Raw genomic sequence first — 17568 nt, forward strand, 5'->3', positions numbered from 1 at the left:
AAAAGTCGTCACTGATGACCTTTATTGACAACATTTCAGTTGTCGCAGGGTCGTCACTGAATCTCCATCAGTAATAATATACAATGATGACCTTAATGTCGTCAGTGAATAGAAATTTTTTTATGACAAGATGTGTCGTCAGTAAAAGCTATAAATTTAGTGACGACATGTTTTCTTGTCAATGATGCATGAAGCAACGGTAGTGGGTGTTTATATTAATTAGTGACAACTTTGTTGTCAATAAATCCCTTATCAACTGTGGCAACAATCCCTTATCAATCGACAGTTTTGATTGAGTGACAACAACAATTGTCAATAAAGACTGCCTGGAGAAATACCACTCATTTACAACGCCTTGCAATGTGTAATTTGATGATTTTCCTACTACAATAATATTTAAAAAATGAAAATATCGACAATGTTTAATAAATAACAAACGTAGGCACCCGTACAATAGAAAATGCCAAAATAACATATTAAATATTCAAATGTCAAAAATAAGTGCAACATCACACTACAAATAGTTTGATAAGTTTCAGTAGAGAAAATTTTGGCATATAAGTCAAGGCTGCACTAAAAAACAATTCCAAGTCCCAAAACATTTTCTATGCTACCAAACCATTTTCTAAACTTAAGATAGCACTATAACCATAGTTTTTGAGTCGACATGTAAGCCGTACTGCTAATCTTCTTCCAAACCTCCAAAATGAGCAATATATCTGCAATAAAGTAGTAAAGTTATTAGTAGATGGTAGAAAAATTGAAAACAAGGAAAATTAGTTAAGGAGTCACAAAAAAATAAAGTGAATCATTTGTTTTAAGTCTCATCTAGATAGACTCTGTATAAATAGTAGAAAAAGAGACATTATATGGGCAGTTTGGAAACAAAGTCTACTAGAGGATGGAAGTTTAATAACATTCAATAAGAGCCAAGGATTATACGGGTTAAATTATTCCACTTCCTTATTTTAATATTTATCTGCCAAAGGACAGCAACATTGCAATTCAGGTGACAAAAGCAAAACAGTCTCCAAATTTTCTAAATAAACAACAAAAGTAAGAAGCATTCACTGAAATCCTAAGGCTTGATGTCACAAGTTAATATTGTCACATACCAAGAACTAATTTTCAATAACTTATGTTACTTTTAAACCATAGTAGCCATTAAATCTATAATAAATATATGTCCAAGTCACAATTTAGAGTCTCACATTGGCTGAAGAATTATAAGAATGTCCCTTTTGAAAACATAACTCAATTTAGGCAAGTTTATATAGTTGAAAATTGCTTACCAATCAGTATGTTCAGATGTGCCTTCATCGTCTTGCTTGTTGGCTTGCAGCTGTGCTTTCAAACATTTAAGGAGATCTTGCATTTCACTTTGCTGGTTCACAAGCTTCTCCATAAGTTGCTGTTGAGATTGGACTGTTATTTCCAACTCAGTTTCTCCATAAGTTGCTGTTGGTACTTTGTAATTGACATCTTGCTCATCAGATACATATAAAATTGGCTTGCTCTGTATTTGCCATCTGCACAAAAATGTGCCGGTCCATTTGATTGGCTGTACAGATATTTGGAAGTTGTCATACGGACAATTTTGCAGGTTTCTTGATCTAATCGTTTTTAGGGATAGGTAAGTAATGAAAAAGAATATCTTTTGACAAAAAAAAGTAATGAAAAAGAATAGCATTTTCCGGGGTAAGGCCATGGGGTTTAATGCCATTTTCTATTGCATATTCTTGTTCTGTGTGCCATCCATGAATTTGGATTTTTTTTTTGGGTCAACCTCAATTTAAAATTCTGTTCACCTCATGTTTTGAATCCAAAGATTATAGAAGTACAGGTTCTTATTTTTCTTTTAGAAAAGGTAATGCAGTCAAAGGAAACATTATTAATGAGCTTTGTAAAACTTTACAAAACTGTAATATCTGTTAGTACAGCTCAATCTATTGTCGAAATCAACTTGGTCTGGATTGTTCAAGTAGTGGTTCAAATTCTTAGCCCTTTAGGTCTGTTCTTATAACTGTAGTTTTAGAAATCTATATGTCGGTCATTAGACGTTATGCTGTAGTTTTACAATAGACTTTACATCATTATGGTTTGGAAATACACATCCTACTAGGAACACTAATACGTGAACCGAAAGACTTCTAAGGGGATAGGTATAAAGATTCTAGCATTCATAATCAAATCTCCTGAGAAAGTACACTAATATAATCAATAAAACCAGAGAATGTTTTTGTAGTCTACATGATACCACTATAAATATCTTTACGGCCTGATAAACCAATATTTTTCACTTTCTTAATGATCATCAAGAAAAAGATTAAAGGATCACAAGAAGAAATGAAAGTTCAGTTGCTCTCTCTTCTCTCTGTCTCTTACTCCTCCCCTACCATGAAAAGAAAGTAGCCATTTCTGGTACTTTCATCATTCATTTTCCTTTTAAATAGGTTGGTTTTTTTTTTCTTTTTGGTGGTGGTTGTGGGGGTTGGGGGATGAGGATTGCTTGAGAAACTATAGAGTCACATAAGAGCTGACTTAATAATACTTATTTACCATTATAAGTCTCAAGAGGTTGAAATTTCAATGTTGGGCAAAATTTTTCATTCCTTTTCCTTGAGTTTTCGCACCCTTTCTTGGGGAATCTTTTACACATCCCTTCTTTTTAAGTTCCACATTACAGCCGAGGCTTTTACTAATTATTGTTATCACAAGTACTAAGTATTCAAACTCGTCTTCATTATGTATGTGATTTCTGAGGTGTTGGTTGATGCAAAGATGGTATAACATTGGGTGTGCCAGACATGAATACAGCAGTTGGAACTGTTATGAGGTCTCAGAAATTTGGGTTAATAGCATGACTACCATGACGAGTTTAAGGACCCCAGTTCCTAACTTCCGGGCTATGGGTTTTGTTCACTGGGTTAGGAAATATACCCCCAATCACAGTTTCCCATTTCTTTTTTCACTCAAAGCTATTTTACCAGCTATGTTCCTCACACGTACAACTCACGAAAATTTCACAATAGATAATCAACTAACCACTCCCCAATTCCCACTCCACCCAGCACCACTTAACCTACTATTTCTCTCACCAGCAGCCACTCATAGCAGCCACTCATACCATAATCATCTCCTTGCTCTCTTCCATTCCCTCCACCACTATCCAATTAGGCATCAGGTTTTGCCCCACCTAGTCCCAAGCCAAAACCGCACCCGCACATAAACCAATTGAATCTTGTCACCATGAATCACATATGGAATTGGGTGATCAAGTCTACATCCCATAGTTGTACAAAAGTAACTTAAGCAATTGTAACTATAGATCAAACAGTTCTACTAGAAGGAGATGATTAAATCCATGACTCAAACTAGCCACCAAAAAAATTTTGCAAGAAATTATTTGGGGAAAAAATTTAGGGCAAATTAATCTGGGGAAAAATTAGGGAAACAAGGAGAGACATGAGAGAACCTACTTGAGAATTGGTGGACAGCACATCGATCCCCTTCAGCATTGAATGCACATTTAGTCCAGAGTTCCCTCAATCACCGCCAGCCTTCTGGTAAACTTGACCTTCTTTTTCTTGGGTTTGGTGTTGCATCACCACGGAGGTGGAGGAAGAAGTGGATGGTGGACTCCTTCTGGCTCCTTTCGGCTATTGTAGTTGGCTAGGGTACAGCCGTTTCCAGCTGCTTGCCGACGAAGATGAGGCGCCATTGGTTTCGGGGGGATGCCCCTCCTTGTCTTGGATTTTGGCCTTGACATTGTCGATGGTGTCAAAAGACTCCATCTCAAGGGTGATGGCCTTCCCCATCAGGATTTCCATGAAGATTTGCATCTTTGACAGCGGCGGCTGCCGATTGTCACCTCTGCTGCTGCTCAGGTTTTGGAAAATGAATAAAGGGAGTTGGGTTGGCCGAGGGATTGAGAGTGTTAAAGAGCACTAAAGGCATCTGGATGTGGGGAGTAAGAGTGGTTCCTTTTCTAGTGTATACTGTATAGTACCTAGGCCATTTTTTTTTCATGTTTAGCTTGAACAAATATTTGGTACTAGTCAATCAAGACAATCCAAGTCAATTTTTAGTTTCAATTTTTATTTAAATTTACTAATATATTTCTAATCACTACTTCTTAACATATTTATTAAAAAGTTATAATGGATGAAAATTTTTTGCTAAATTCGAACAACTGGTAAATGTACTCTTTCTCAAGTTGTAATAAAGTTTATATAGTTGTTCCAACTAGAAACTTTCATTAATTTTTTCCAGTTAAAATCCTATTATTATTTGAGTAACTATGACTAGTTTAATAAATTATTAAATTAAAAAAAATAAATTAATATTGAGGCTCACAATTAAATAAATGCATTGGAGATGTTCAAGTTAGTGATGATACTATGTTGTCACTAACTACGTTATAGTTTTACTGACAAAAATTGGTCGTCAATAAATATAAATAGTGACAACAATGAAAAGTTGTCAAAAAAAGAGGTAGAATTACTGACAACTTTTATCAAGTTGTCACTATCGCAAAACTCACGCCTTCCAAGTCCCATGGCGCAAAGTAGTTTTGTGATAACAATTAATGGTTGTCACTAAAAACTTTGCTGCTTTGAGTCAATTGTGACAACCTTCAATGTCGTGACTAAACAACCTCATTTTGTGACGACTTTTTGTCATCACTAGGAAATGTTGTCACTAATGCCCTTTTTTCTTGTAGTGGTCTTTGTGCGACTCAAACGATTTTGAAGAAAGCCTAATAAACTACTTTGAGGTGAGTTTTAAATTTTTGCCAACCAGATTCTATTAAATAATTGGGTTTTGCTGTTTCCTGGATTTTGCTACCTGTGACTGAGAATCATTTTCTGTTCATGCATAGATGTCTGAAAAGAAACACTGGCAAGACTGGGAAGAGGAGCTGTATATCCGCACCTATGTTGATTGGCAGAAAAATGAAAAGTGGGAGGCAACTCGGAGCACCTTGGCAAACCACACTGCAATGGTAACCTACTTGACTCAAGAATGCGGGATAACTTGTACTGGAACTCAATCCCAATCCAAGTACTATCAAGTGGTCGATAAGTGGAGATTGTTCACACACCTCCGAGGTGATTATGCCAAGCTAGAGACGGGGATAGGATAGGACGAGGAACACAGATGCTTATGAGCTGGAGTAGAGCAATGGGGATATTTATGGCAAGTATGGTGTTCCTTGATACCGTGAAGTTTACTTTCTGGTCTGACGACTTCTTCTGTCTAGTATTTACATGCACTCAAGAGCTGATGGTTTAAATTATGCAATTTTTTTTTGTTCTTTTGTGCTTGAAAATTTAAAATACACATGATGGCTGTGTATTGCAGTGTGTGTTTGTGCAATAACTATTTAATAGTGGAGACTGTTTTTGAGTGTGTGTTTTTATTGCAGTGTGTGTTTGTGCTTGGAAATAGTTCAATCAAAATGACACTTTATTCTTAAACAAAGTGATACTTCTTGACTTATTCAATCAAGTAACTTATTCAATAAACAGCACTTTGTTCAATCAAGTGGAGACTGTTTTTAAACATTTGACTTATTCAGATAACAAAAATGTTACTTCTTGGCAGAACCACTGTCAAAGATGCTGCGAAATAAACATTTGGTTGGAGGTTATACAAGTTGTGTTTATTAGAAAAATGCCTTTACTACTTCAATCTTTTGCCTTGGAAGACATTTCCACCAACTTTTAGTGCAATTTTGGAGGTACAACACCTAAGTCTGTACCTACTAGAGAATTGCCTTTGTCCTATTGCACTGACCTATGTTTTTTAGCTACTACACCATGTTAAGTCTTTCAGAAATTTGTGGCTTTGTGACCTCCATAAACTTTCGGAGAGTTTGCTAATTAATGGCTTGTGACACTTTCTGTTCTCACGGAATTTTCTAAGCAGCAATGTCACTTTTGAAAACTGCTCATTTCCTTTCTCAATATTTGCTGGATTCTGATCTGTTAAGAAAGCTTTTACCTAATAAACTATCTCTTGGTGTTTGCTTGATAGCTGGATCATCAGTATGTGGACTTCCAATACCCACATAGTGCTAATTTGATGATTCTATGGGATGAGATGATGGACGGCAAAAATGCCACAGGCAATCGTGCTCAATCTTCGGCTCAACCCCCACCCAATTTGTGCCTCATCGTGTCCGTAGAGGTGATTTGAACCTCAAAAGCAAAGGAGTGGCTTCAAGTTCTGTCATCAACCTAGCAAATTTGAAGGGAACATATGATGATGATGGAAGCCCTATTCTGAGAAATCCCGGCAAGCGACCATTGGGTAGTGCTGCCTACAGTTCTGAGAAGGAAGGCTCAAGAGGTACCAAGTTCCGAAGGTTGGGTTCTGATAACTACCAAGAGGCACTGAGCAACTTCAATAGATTTTCCTTCATAGTTTCTACCGAAAGAACAGCAAAGGAGAAGTATTCAATTGAAATAGCCAAAAGAGTAGTGGAGGATCTGAAGTTAGAGAGAACACTGCAAATGTATCTCTTAGAAGAATTGTTGGATGAGGAGTTCCATGCTTTATTTCTTAGCTTCAGTGAGAGTGAGCAGATAACATGGATTGAGTTGTTCATCGTGCCGAAAATCGAGGGGAAGTGAGGAACCTCAAGGGCAGAACTTGTAGTTTTAAAAGTCCTGTCTCTGTTATTGCTATGGAAGACGCTTGTTTCCCAGTTAAATTTATGATTATGTTGCTGTCTTTGGTGGAATTTTATTGCATGTTTGACCACCAGATTTTGGCACTAAATGCCTTTACCTATTTTCTCTTGTACTTAGCTGTTATGTTATTTAAGTAGATGTCGGATATTAGCTTACAAATGAGATGGCAGATTACTTAACTGTTACCTAATGCTTAGCAGTAATGGAGGCTATTTTTAATTATCAGTGAATGCTGTGAGTTGCCGAATTTTTTATGGATTGCAGGAAGAAGCTTCCAGTTGGTTCAACTAGCTTTTGAATGATGCTCCAAAGTGTTTGTTCACTTTGAATGCTGCTCCAAAGCTTCCAGTTTGTTTCACTTTGGAGTGTTTGCTCCAAAGCTAGTTTTTTACTTGCTGCTCCAAAGTGTTTCGATCACTTTGGAGTATATATAATCAAATGTTTGTTCTCACGGTTAACCTTACTTAGGTTGCTTAAGTAAATGACAGACATGTCTGGTCATAGATACTTCTGTGATTGGCGGCAGACTCACGGTTCATTCGAATAGTTATGATCAATGGTGTGTATTGTAATTTGTCTGCCCACGAAATCGGATGAGAAATTTGAGTTATGATCATGGAATTTCTTGACATTAGTTCATCATCACCAATTCGTGGCGGACTTGCTGTAGAATGAGAGAGGTTCAAAAATTTAGTATCGGATGATTAACATATAATGTGCCTCTTTTATATCTGTTCCAGGCAAATTACATGCATAGCTTTTAAGCTTTTTTCGTGACTAAAAATTAGCACTAGAGGTTTTGTTTAGAAACAGCACTCATTTAGAAACAAAGTGAAGGTTTTCTTTAGACAAACCACAGATTATTGGAAGCTAGTTTTTTTATAAATGCATAGTAAATGCCTTCAAGCTTCTTGTCTCAATTCAGATAGTGGGCAGACCCACTAACATGCACAAATGCTTTTCGCAGAACGAAAGAACCATTTTAAAAATAAACAAGGACCACCACTTCCACGTGAATGACAGATAGCTTTAGGTGACGTTTGGTTCGCATGTTGGAATCGAATTCGTATTTGGATTCATTCATCTTGGATTTGGAATGAAACCAATTATTCCAATACATCTGTTTGGTTCAGTATCAAGAATGTATATCATTACTATAGTTTATGTTTGGTTCGTTAGCCCTTCATAAATGGGATAGAAGAAATTTTCACTAATTAAATATATTAGTATAAATGTATTAGTAAATTTGGTATAACTAATTAATAATTTCTATTAGTAAACATATATAATTATTAGTATAATTGATAATATCAATTATATTACATAGATTAATATACATTATATAACACATATAACTAATAATATCATTATTATAAGTTTGTAACTAATTAAATTAAATATAATTAAATAGATGTTATAATATAAATATATAATTATAATTAAATAATATATATAAATATTAATTATTCTAATATATTATATTATAATATATATTATATATTAAATATAAATATTAAATATTATTATATTATAATAATAAATATAAATATAAATATATAACATCAATTCAAATCCTGGATTTTCAAATTGAGAGAGATATTGAGAGAGATCAAGAATTCTCACTATTTCTTAGATTCATGTTAATATTATATACATGTATATATTATAATTATATGCATATATAATATACATTTATAAATATACATATATAATATAAATATATTACTATATAATATTAATAAGATTATAATATAATTATATTAAGATATTTTCTTGGGAATAAAATGAGAAACTAGAAAGGAAAGAGGACAACCCAAAATTAAAAGAATTGACAAGCTAAAAAAAATGTATTTTAGGAAAGTGATTTTAATATTTTTTTAATCATTTAAGGAGAAGATAGATTTTTACAATTTCTCTTTTTTAATTTCAATCATTAAGGTGAAGATTTTTGTGAGAAAGAGGAAGAATTAAATAAAGAAAAAAGAGAAAAAGAAATAAAAGAAAGGAAAATAAGGTAAATGAAAGGTCAAAATAATGCAAGGGCAATTTTGTCCTATAGGGGATTAGGTGAACAAAATTAAAGGTTAAGGGGTAAACTGAGAAATGTATTATACTTTAAGGGGATTAAATGTGATTAACCCTAAAATATATTAAATTTCATAAGTTTTCTCAAAAACCATCAACAATCAAAAGTTGATTTCTCTTTGCTTTATACAGGCATCAATTTATTATATAAAATTAAAACTTCTATTTTGGAGCAACACTATAATAGTAGATTCCAAGTTTTTAAATCCAAACTATTAAGTGAATTGGATAAGTTTTCGGTTCATGAATCAAATTGGTTTAATTTAGTTTAAAAAATTTTTTATTCTTTTAATCATTAACTTATATGACTATGAAATTTTTAAAAAATAAATTAAATTTATGTTGAATCGGTTCAAAAGTCTAATTTTTTTTTAATCGATTTTATCTGATTTGACTAGTTAAATAATTTTTGCATTGAATAGTGAATCGGACCAGTGTCATGATTTGATTGGATGAACACAACGGTCCAATCCGCTCTTCCAAACACTTGTATACTCTAACTATTCATCAAGCTACCGACCCTCTCAGTCGTATAAATATGTCTCATAACCGACACATGAATCTCGCAAACTGCAAAGATGCCGAAAAAACTAAAACATCTCAACGTCCATGCATTTCTCCTCTCCTTCCCACAAATTCTTTGGGTGCTGATTCTACCATCGCAAATTGTCAGTGCACAGAAGAACACAACAATTCCCGTGAATGTGGGAGTGGTTCTAGACATGGATACATGGATTGGAAAGATGGGGTTGAGCTGCATCTCCATGGCTCTTTCAGACTTCTATTCCTCCCATAGTGACTACAAGACTAGGATTGTCCTCAACAGCCGGGACTCGAAGAAAGATGTGGTTGGCGCTGCAGCTGCAGGTAATGCTTTCTGTTCTTTCAATCTCCGGCCCAGATTCCAATTTAGCAACATATCGTTGTACAATAAACTTCTCGCAAACTCGTTCCAGTATCTGTTGCTGCAAGAAAATTTGCTGACTCATAAGGTTTAGGATGTGAGAGGGAGGAAGAAACAAAGTAGAGGTGGAATAGTCTTGGACGACACAAATTCCGTGTTTGGAATTTCCAAACCGTAGAACTAGACCTTTTATCTTTAGATGACAAAACAAGACCACTAACAATTTGCTTACTCACAAGTCTTACCTGATCAACGTCAACTATTGGACAAGCCTAATATTGGACAAGACTAATGGAAAAACTCCAAATGAGATAAAAGGGTCCACCATTTTTCACATCATATATTTAATCAATTTCCATATATAGCCAATAATTTTAAACTGAAAGCTAACGCACCTCCTCCATTCTACGAAACATCATTTGATTATAAAGCGCCTCCTCCGTCGCAGTTTTCTAGTTTTCTTTTTATTTTTCCCTGTTATTACATGCAGCGATATAAAAAAGGAGTAAAAATAAATCTCCAAATCCCTATTTTCCATCCTCTCAGTTCTCCAAAAGAAATAAACTCCAACCCTCCCATTTCTCATGCACAAACCTGCAACCTTGAGGAACTAATCAGCGAAAAGATATGTTGGAAGAGAATTGCAATAATAAAAATCTCTAGAAACTTTTATCTTGTGAAAGGGTTTGTAATTTGAACATAAGATATCTTTTCTCGTTGGAATTTTTCATGTAATTTTTTTCAGAAGGCATTTCCAAACACTCGGGCTTGTTGCCAAGTTCTGTGGCATTGGCTTGTGTATTGACTGTCTGGTGAAGTTACAGTTCTAATACTCATTTGTTGTTTGAGTTAATGAGTTATTTGTTCTACATTGAGTTAATCGTTCTGCTGAGTATGGGTAAATATGCTGGACAAAATGCCAGGATGACAGAATGTTATGCCCATTACCTGTTCGATAAACTGCGTAAAAGAATAGCTTTAGCAGGCTAAAACATCGAAAACGAATTATTCTGTCTTGATCCCATTCCCACTTTTACGTTCCTTGTTGAAATGAAGACACTTGGACTCATTAATTATCTAGTTGGCAAGTTGACATTGGTTATTGAGATTCGTCATTGATAAAGCGTGCCCCATCACCGTCAGAATGGAAACGCGCATGATTGTTTGTTATGTACGTGTAAATTTTCACCATTTTACATATCATTCTGAAACTAATTGCTTTAGAAAACGTAAACAGTTAGGCTGTTGACTGAAGTATTTGCTAAAGGTCTTCAGCCAGCGCAAAATTTTGCGTCTAGAAGCGTCTATCGCATTTGATTTTAGGCCGCCCATTTCCATTTTTGCCGCTTCTTTGTAGAAAAATTTTCATCCATGGAATTAGTTCATTTCATCAGTGAAATAACATTTGGGAAACTGCAATTTGAGGACCAACTACTTTTCCTCCACACGGCTGGTTGAATATACGAAATAGTTTACTATTAGGAAAAATTGTTCAAAATGCGACAAAATGTCTCTCACATTTTATCGAATAAATTTTTTGATCATTCACTTTTGAAATGTTATTTTGCGTCCTTTACAAATTGAAGTTAAAAAATTTAGCCCCAATCTAAGTTTTTGACCACTTTTTAGTCAAAACTCACTACATGATTTGATTCTCATGCAATCATTTTTTACGGACAAAAAAAGTCAAATACCATTTTTTTAATGGTAATTGAATATGGATTAGATTGATTCCACAATTTTAAGGGAAAATAAATATGATTCAAATTAGATTCTAGTATTTTAGGGAAAATGAATATAGATCGCGTCATTTGTTTAATTTTTTGGTTCTAAAAAAAATAAGATGTATGGATCACGTAATAGATTCGGGACAAAAGATGGTTGAAAACTTAGGTCGGAACCAAGATTTATTGACTTATTTTTGTTAGGGACGTAAAGTTATTATTTTAAAAGTGAAAATGAAATAATTCATTTGACGAAAGATGAGAGATATTTTAAATGATTTTCCCTTACTATTACTTAACGATTTGATTGGAGTAAAATTGGTCTAAGAAATATGTTTTGACTTTGTTGAAGATTCCACTAAAACATATTTTACTTTCATCACAAATGCAATTTCTAATGAACTTTTTATATTCTCAATTACCTTTTTTATCTCACATAAATCACATTCTAAAAAATACTATAATAATTATTCCAAATAATATTTCAAATAATCTAATATCCAAACATACTATTGACTTTACAATAGACAAGTTACATGCAGGCAAGTTTTTGACTTTTTCCCCTTTATTTCTTTCTTTCCGTTCTTCTAGGTAAGTTTTACTATAGTAGTAAAGGGTACTTTAGAGGCTCCAAAACATATGCCTGGGGGTTATAACCGGGGATTTCAGGGAATGAAAATAGTTTGTGGTTTTAAATTAGAGCAAAATACACAGTGAACCTTCTTAGGTTTTCTTTGAAGTATCAATTTCAGCATTATACACGAAAAAGAACGAAACTCTCCATATATGAGTATATAAGTTGGTTATAGACCAGAAAAAAAAAGGCATTTTAGTTACTTAACCAAATCCATAGACATCAATGACTTTTCACTCATTCAATTTGGGTGGCAACGAGTTGAATGGAGTACAAAGCAAAAAATTAACAATTGGAAGATGTATTGTGCTGAAATTGATAGTTCGGGAGCACTTTGCAATCCAAAGAAAGTTCAAGGGGATAATTTGTAATTAATTCTTTGACTACAGTTTGTTCTAATCCATCTATCACATTGTAGAGCTAGGAATTCTACTTCTGATGTTAAGTTTCATTCCTACAAACAAGTAATCGTTCAGAATTTGTTTTGTTTTGTCTATTATGGGGCCATGTCCTGCTCTCATTTTTTGCAGGAATAATAGTCTAACCAACGACTACATTTTGCCTTCAAGTTTTCAGTTCTGGAAATGACTGTTCTTTATCATACACGAAACCAGGAGCTCAATATGATATAAACGGAAATAATCTAGATCATCAAGTTGTTCATCTACAAATGGATCATTCTATTTTCAGTTTTGTTATTGTTTATTCTCATCACAAATTTAGCAGTTGCAGTTGCAAGCTGACACATCTGTTCAAAAGTGAACTAACTAATTAATTGATTTTTCTTGTGCAAAACACAGCTCTAGACCTACTAAAAAATACTGAAGTGCAAGCTATCATGGGGCCGGTGTCATCAGTACAAGCAGAATTCATAAATGATCTTGGAGATAAAGCTCATGTGCCGATCATCTCATTTTCTGCAACAAGCACATTTCTTTCACCACTTAGCAGTCCATACTTCATTCGTGCTACTCAGAATGACTCATCTCAAGTAAAAGCCATCAGTTCAATTGTCAAGGCCTTTGGATGGAGAGAAGTTGTGCCAATCTACGTTGATAATCAGCTTGGAGAAGGGATTTTACCATTCTTGACAGATGCCTTCGATAAAATTAATACACGCATCCCTTATCGCAGTGTCATTCCTTCTTTAGCCACTGATGAGCAAATTGTTGCAGAGCTTCACAAGCTAATGACTATCCAGACTAGAGTTTTCATTGTTCATCTACTGCCCAGTCTTGGCTCTCGGCTTTTTGCTAAAGCAAAACAACTTGGAATGATGGCTGCAGGGTATGCTTGGATATGCACTGATGCCATAACAGATGAGCTTAATTCAATTGATCCTTCTATCATTGACACCATGCAAGGAGTACTAGGTGTAAGGCCTCATGTTCCTAATACTGCAGAGCTTCAAAGCTTCATTAAAAGATGGAAGTTGAAGTTTCAACACAGCAATCCAGACATCGTCAATCCTCAATTGAATGTGTTTGGGCTATGGGCATATGATTCAACGACAGCACTCGCAATGGCAATAGAGGAAGCAGGAGTTTCAAACATTGGCTTTGATCAAATGTCAGATATCTCAGGGAACACTACAGACCTTGAAAGTTTTGGTGTATCTAGAAATGGTCCTAAGCTTTTGCAGGCAATGTTAGGCACAGCATTTCAAGGCCTGAGCGGAGACTTCATTATAGTTGATGGACAACTTGAATCTCCAGTTTATGACATAGTAAACGTCATTGGTAATGGCATAAAAGAAATTGGCTTCTGGACTGCAGATAAAGGAATTGTTAGGCAGATAAACCCTATAACTATAAAGAAACTGGGAACTATACTGTGGCCAGGTGACACTGCAACGCCTCCTAAGGGCTGGGCAATTCCAAAAAATGGGAAGAAGTTGAGGGTTGGTGTACCAGTGAATGCTCGATTTAGTCAACTTGTAAAGGTTACAAGAAACTCCCAGACAAATACAACCATGGTCGAAGGATATTGCATTGATATATTTGATGCAGTAATGGCTTTGTTACCATATGCTGTCCCTTACGAGTATGTTCCTTTTGCAACATCAGATGGTATGAGTGCTGGAAATTACGATGACTTGGCGTACCAAGTCTATTTAGGGGTAATGTCTCTCTCCCTCTTATACTAGTAATACATTTTTATTTCAGGCAACATAGAGATATCCATTTTGGTTGAACATAGACAACTACTTTTAAGAAGTTTTTTCTACAAACAACCCACATAGTCTTGTATGCTTACTCACTCTAGTTTGCAGACATGTTAAATATGGATGTCAATTTTCAATTTATGATGCTGCTGCTAAAGAAACAACAATGGTGAAAGACATCTATCAAAATTTACAACCTTTTGAAGTTTCGTCAACCTTTTCCACAAGAGCCACACACTGAACCATGCAAAGCATCATATAATAACATATCACGTTTGCTAATAGTTATAGCTTGTCTGCTAAGTTCATGAAAGGCCAGAGTCCTGAATTGTACTTCATATTCCTCTACTAGAATTTTGATGCAGTCGCTGGAGACATAGCAATCACAGCAAACAGGTCGCTGTATGTTGACTTTTCTTTGGCATATACTGAGTCTGGGATAGCGATGATTGTTCCCACAGACAACCAAAGTAGAAATACATGGATATTTTTGAAGCCACTAACTTGGGATCTTTGGCTGACAAGTTTTTTAGCTTTTATCGCTATTGGTCTTCTTATTTGGGTTCTTGAACATAGAATAAATGATGAATTCAAGGGACCGCCTTGGCATCAAATTGGCATGATCCTCTGGTTCTCCTTCTCTACCATGTTTTTTGCACATAGTAAGTTTTCATCCTTCTCCACATTTTTTTTTTCACAAAGTAGCATGGAATATTCTACTATGAAGAGGATGTATCCCTTTCCTTCTTCCCTGTATTTTGGTAGTTTTGGTTTGCCATAATATTCATGCCCTATTGTCTTTACTTGGTAACTCCACATCTTTTAGAAAAAAAAATCATGAAATTGTGGGGATAATCAGCATGTTTCTAAACTTACAAAATCATTTAATCTTGACTGTGTTGGGTGTTTACTGAAATTTCTTCTGTTGTTTATTTATCTGCTTTTCATAGAGGAGAAGATAATAAGTAATTTGGCCAGGTTCGTGCTGGTCATTTGGTTCCTAGTTGTGTTTATACTTACCCAGAGCTATACAGCCAGTCTTACAACAAGTTTAACTGTACAACAACTCCAACCAACTATAAGAAGTGTAGATGAGCTCATCAAGACCAGGGCGTACGTTGGTTACCAAAATGTTTCGTTTCTTTCAAAAATTCTGCTTCAAATGGGATTTGATGAGTCTAGACTTGTAGCTTACCACTCTCCAGAGGAATTAAATGATCTTTTTACCAAAGGGAGCGGAAATGGGGGCATTGCTGCTGTTTTTGATGAGATCCCGTATATGAAGCTTATACTTGGCACATATTGCTCTAAATATACCATGGTTCAAGCAGCATATAAGACTGACGGTTTCGGATTTGTAAGCCACATGCTTTCATCACTCTTGCCTACTGATCTTATTCTATTTTCTTTTCCTACAAGTTTCACTCACTGTTTGTTTCCTGAATTTCATGACTAACAGGCATTTCCAATTGGATCTCCTCTTGCACCTGACGTTTCAAGAGCGATCCTGAATGTTACACAGGGCAGTCAAATTCTTGAAATTGAGAAAAAATGGCATTTGGAAACATCCAGCTGCCAAGACTTCAACACATCTTCCACTCCTGGCAGCTTAGACATAGGGAGCTTTCGCGGCCTATTTTTAATCATGGGAATAGTAGCTATTTCAGCTTTCATCATCCATTGGACAATGTTCTTATACGAGCATTGGAATGTCGTAACTAATTATAGTTCTTCAACGTGGGACAAAATCATTGGTTTGTCAAGATGCTTTGACTGCAAAGATGCCCCCAGCCATACATATAGGAAACCTGATATGCGAGGTGAAAAAACAACCCCAGGTGGTGATAAGGAAGTTTCATTCCGTCCACATTGTTCAGGAAGTCCAGTAACAATTTCTTTGCAAGCCTCTCCACATACAATTGTGCCATCAAATCCAAGCTTTTCAAGTCGCATGGAGCATAATTTAACCATTTCCGAAGAGCGTGAAATTCTTTCTTGTGAGAGTGAAAGTCCAAATCAAGAAGGTAACACACCTCAATAGATAATGCTGGCCATTGAGCTTACTGGTCAAGGATGAAGATTGTTAACAAGGCATTTCATACGGATCCATTCATAATGCAAGAATTATTCTTTGTTTACATATTTGTAGCATTGTATAAAACTTTCTTTGTTAAAGTGGTCCTTCATATTTGATTAAATTATTTGTGGTTATGTAACGGTCCTTTTCTCCTCCTTTGTTTCATTTTCTTTTGTTTTTCAAGTCCATTTTCTATTATCCCTCTCTTCGTCCTACTAGCTTCCCACCCAACCCTGCTAGTTCTCGCAACCTACTATGTATGTAAAAGCCAAGCCCTATAGCCAATTATCTTATAGATTTGTATGAGCCAAGAAGGTGAACATAAGTTATTTGAGTCCGTTAATATCTTGATGGGGTGTTGAAAAAAAAGAATATTTGTGGGGGTTAATTCGATAATTATTTGAGAATTGATTGACTATTCTCAACTTAAAGACTTACTTGATGGAGGATTTGTGCTATACTCTTGAACACTTGTCAAATTTCTTATTATTGTGTTTGAAAATTGGGTCAGAGCAAGAAAACCATAGAGTCAGTTTTTTGTTCATCTTTTCTCGCTGTGTAGAATTCCTTATACTATATAAGAATGAGTTAAGGGCAAAGATTTCAACCGCAAGGGTGGGGCTATTTTGGGAATATGAAAGTATTTGAAGTGCAATTGGAGTATTGAATATGAATCATTATAACTAATTTGATTTTTTTTATAATTACTTAAATGTCCTGTCAGACATTTAAAGCTATGGGTAAGTTTAACATGTGGCAGTATTCGGTATCTGATTAAACATTGGGTACAATTGAATTTAGGTTGTGTTTTAGTGGAATTACATAAAAATACTTTTAATAATTTAATTGGATTAACATCCAAGTCTATTAATTTCTTAAAGCCATTCTTATCAGTTATTTGCAAATTTGTGATATATAGATGTTAAGACACAATTAATACGGATTAGTAGAGAAGTTTGGTTTCTTGGGGATTACTATAGTAACCCCTATAGTAACCCCCATCTATTCAAATTCATTTCATTTACTTATAATTTTGTTCTACTACAATCACGTAGTCTATTGAATTCAGATGTTGCTATATTAGTTACTCCTCTTTCCCATTTTGCAACATCTTTTTCAATAGGTATGTTTTCTTTAGCTAATCTACTTTTTTTGTTGTAAGAAATCTGTAATCTTGCAAGTTGTACGTGCAATACTTTTTTTAGTGTTTCAATTCAATTGCCCATGTTAGATAGGCTTGATAGGGAGGAGATCACATTTGTTAATTGTTATTTGTGGTTTA

General features: G+C 34.9%; 1 protein-coding gene and 1 long non-coding RNA gene across 4 annotated transcripts; one reads left to right on the top strand and one right to left on the bottom strand.

Moving 5' to 3' along the window:
- Window positions 1–430: 430 nt before the first annotated feature.
- On the bottom strand, window positions 431–3947 carry LOC113705487 (uncharacterized). Of its 2 annotated transcripts, none has more exons than XR_011820734.1 (3): window positions 3480–3947; window positions 1293–1529; window positions 431–719 (listed from the first exon to the last, which is right to left on the bottom strand). It is a non-coding gene; the product is annotated as an uncharacterized lncRNA (long non-coding RNA). The 2 variants fall into 2 exon arrangements; XR_011820733.1 differs by having other exon boundaries at window positions 1293–1561.
- Window positions 3948–9322: 5375 nt separating this feature from the next.
- LOC113705579 (glutamate receptor 2.3) lies at window positions 9323–16451 on the top strand. 2 transcript variants are annotated; one of them, XM_027227485.2, is made up of 5 exons: window positions 9323–9650; window positions 12846–14164; window positions 14562–14871; window positions 15244–15566; window positions 15669–16451. In XM_027227485.2, the coding sequence occupies exons 1-5, from the start codon at window positions 9362–9364 to the stop codon at window positions 16248–16250; spliced, it is 2823 nt and encodes a 940-aa protein (XP_027083286.1). In that variant the 5' UTR covers window positions 9323–9361; the 3' UTR covers window positions 16251–16451. The 2 variants fall into 2 exon arrangements, with proteins under 2 accessions (XP_027083286.1, XP_027083285.1); XM_027227484.2 differs by having other exon boundaries at window positions 9324–9650; window positions 15160–15566.
- The last annotated feature ends 1117 nt before the right edge of the window (window positions 16452–17568 follow it).

Source organism: Coffea arabica, chromosome 8c, assembly GCF_036785885.1.
Source record: "Coffea arabica cultivar ET-39 chromosome 8c, Coffea Arabica ET-39 HiFi, whole genome shotgun sequence".
Classification (NCBI taxonomy): Eukaryota; Viridiplantae; Streptophyta; class Magnoliopsida; order Gentianales; family Rubiaceae; genus Coffea; species Coffea arabica.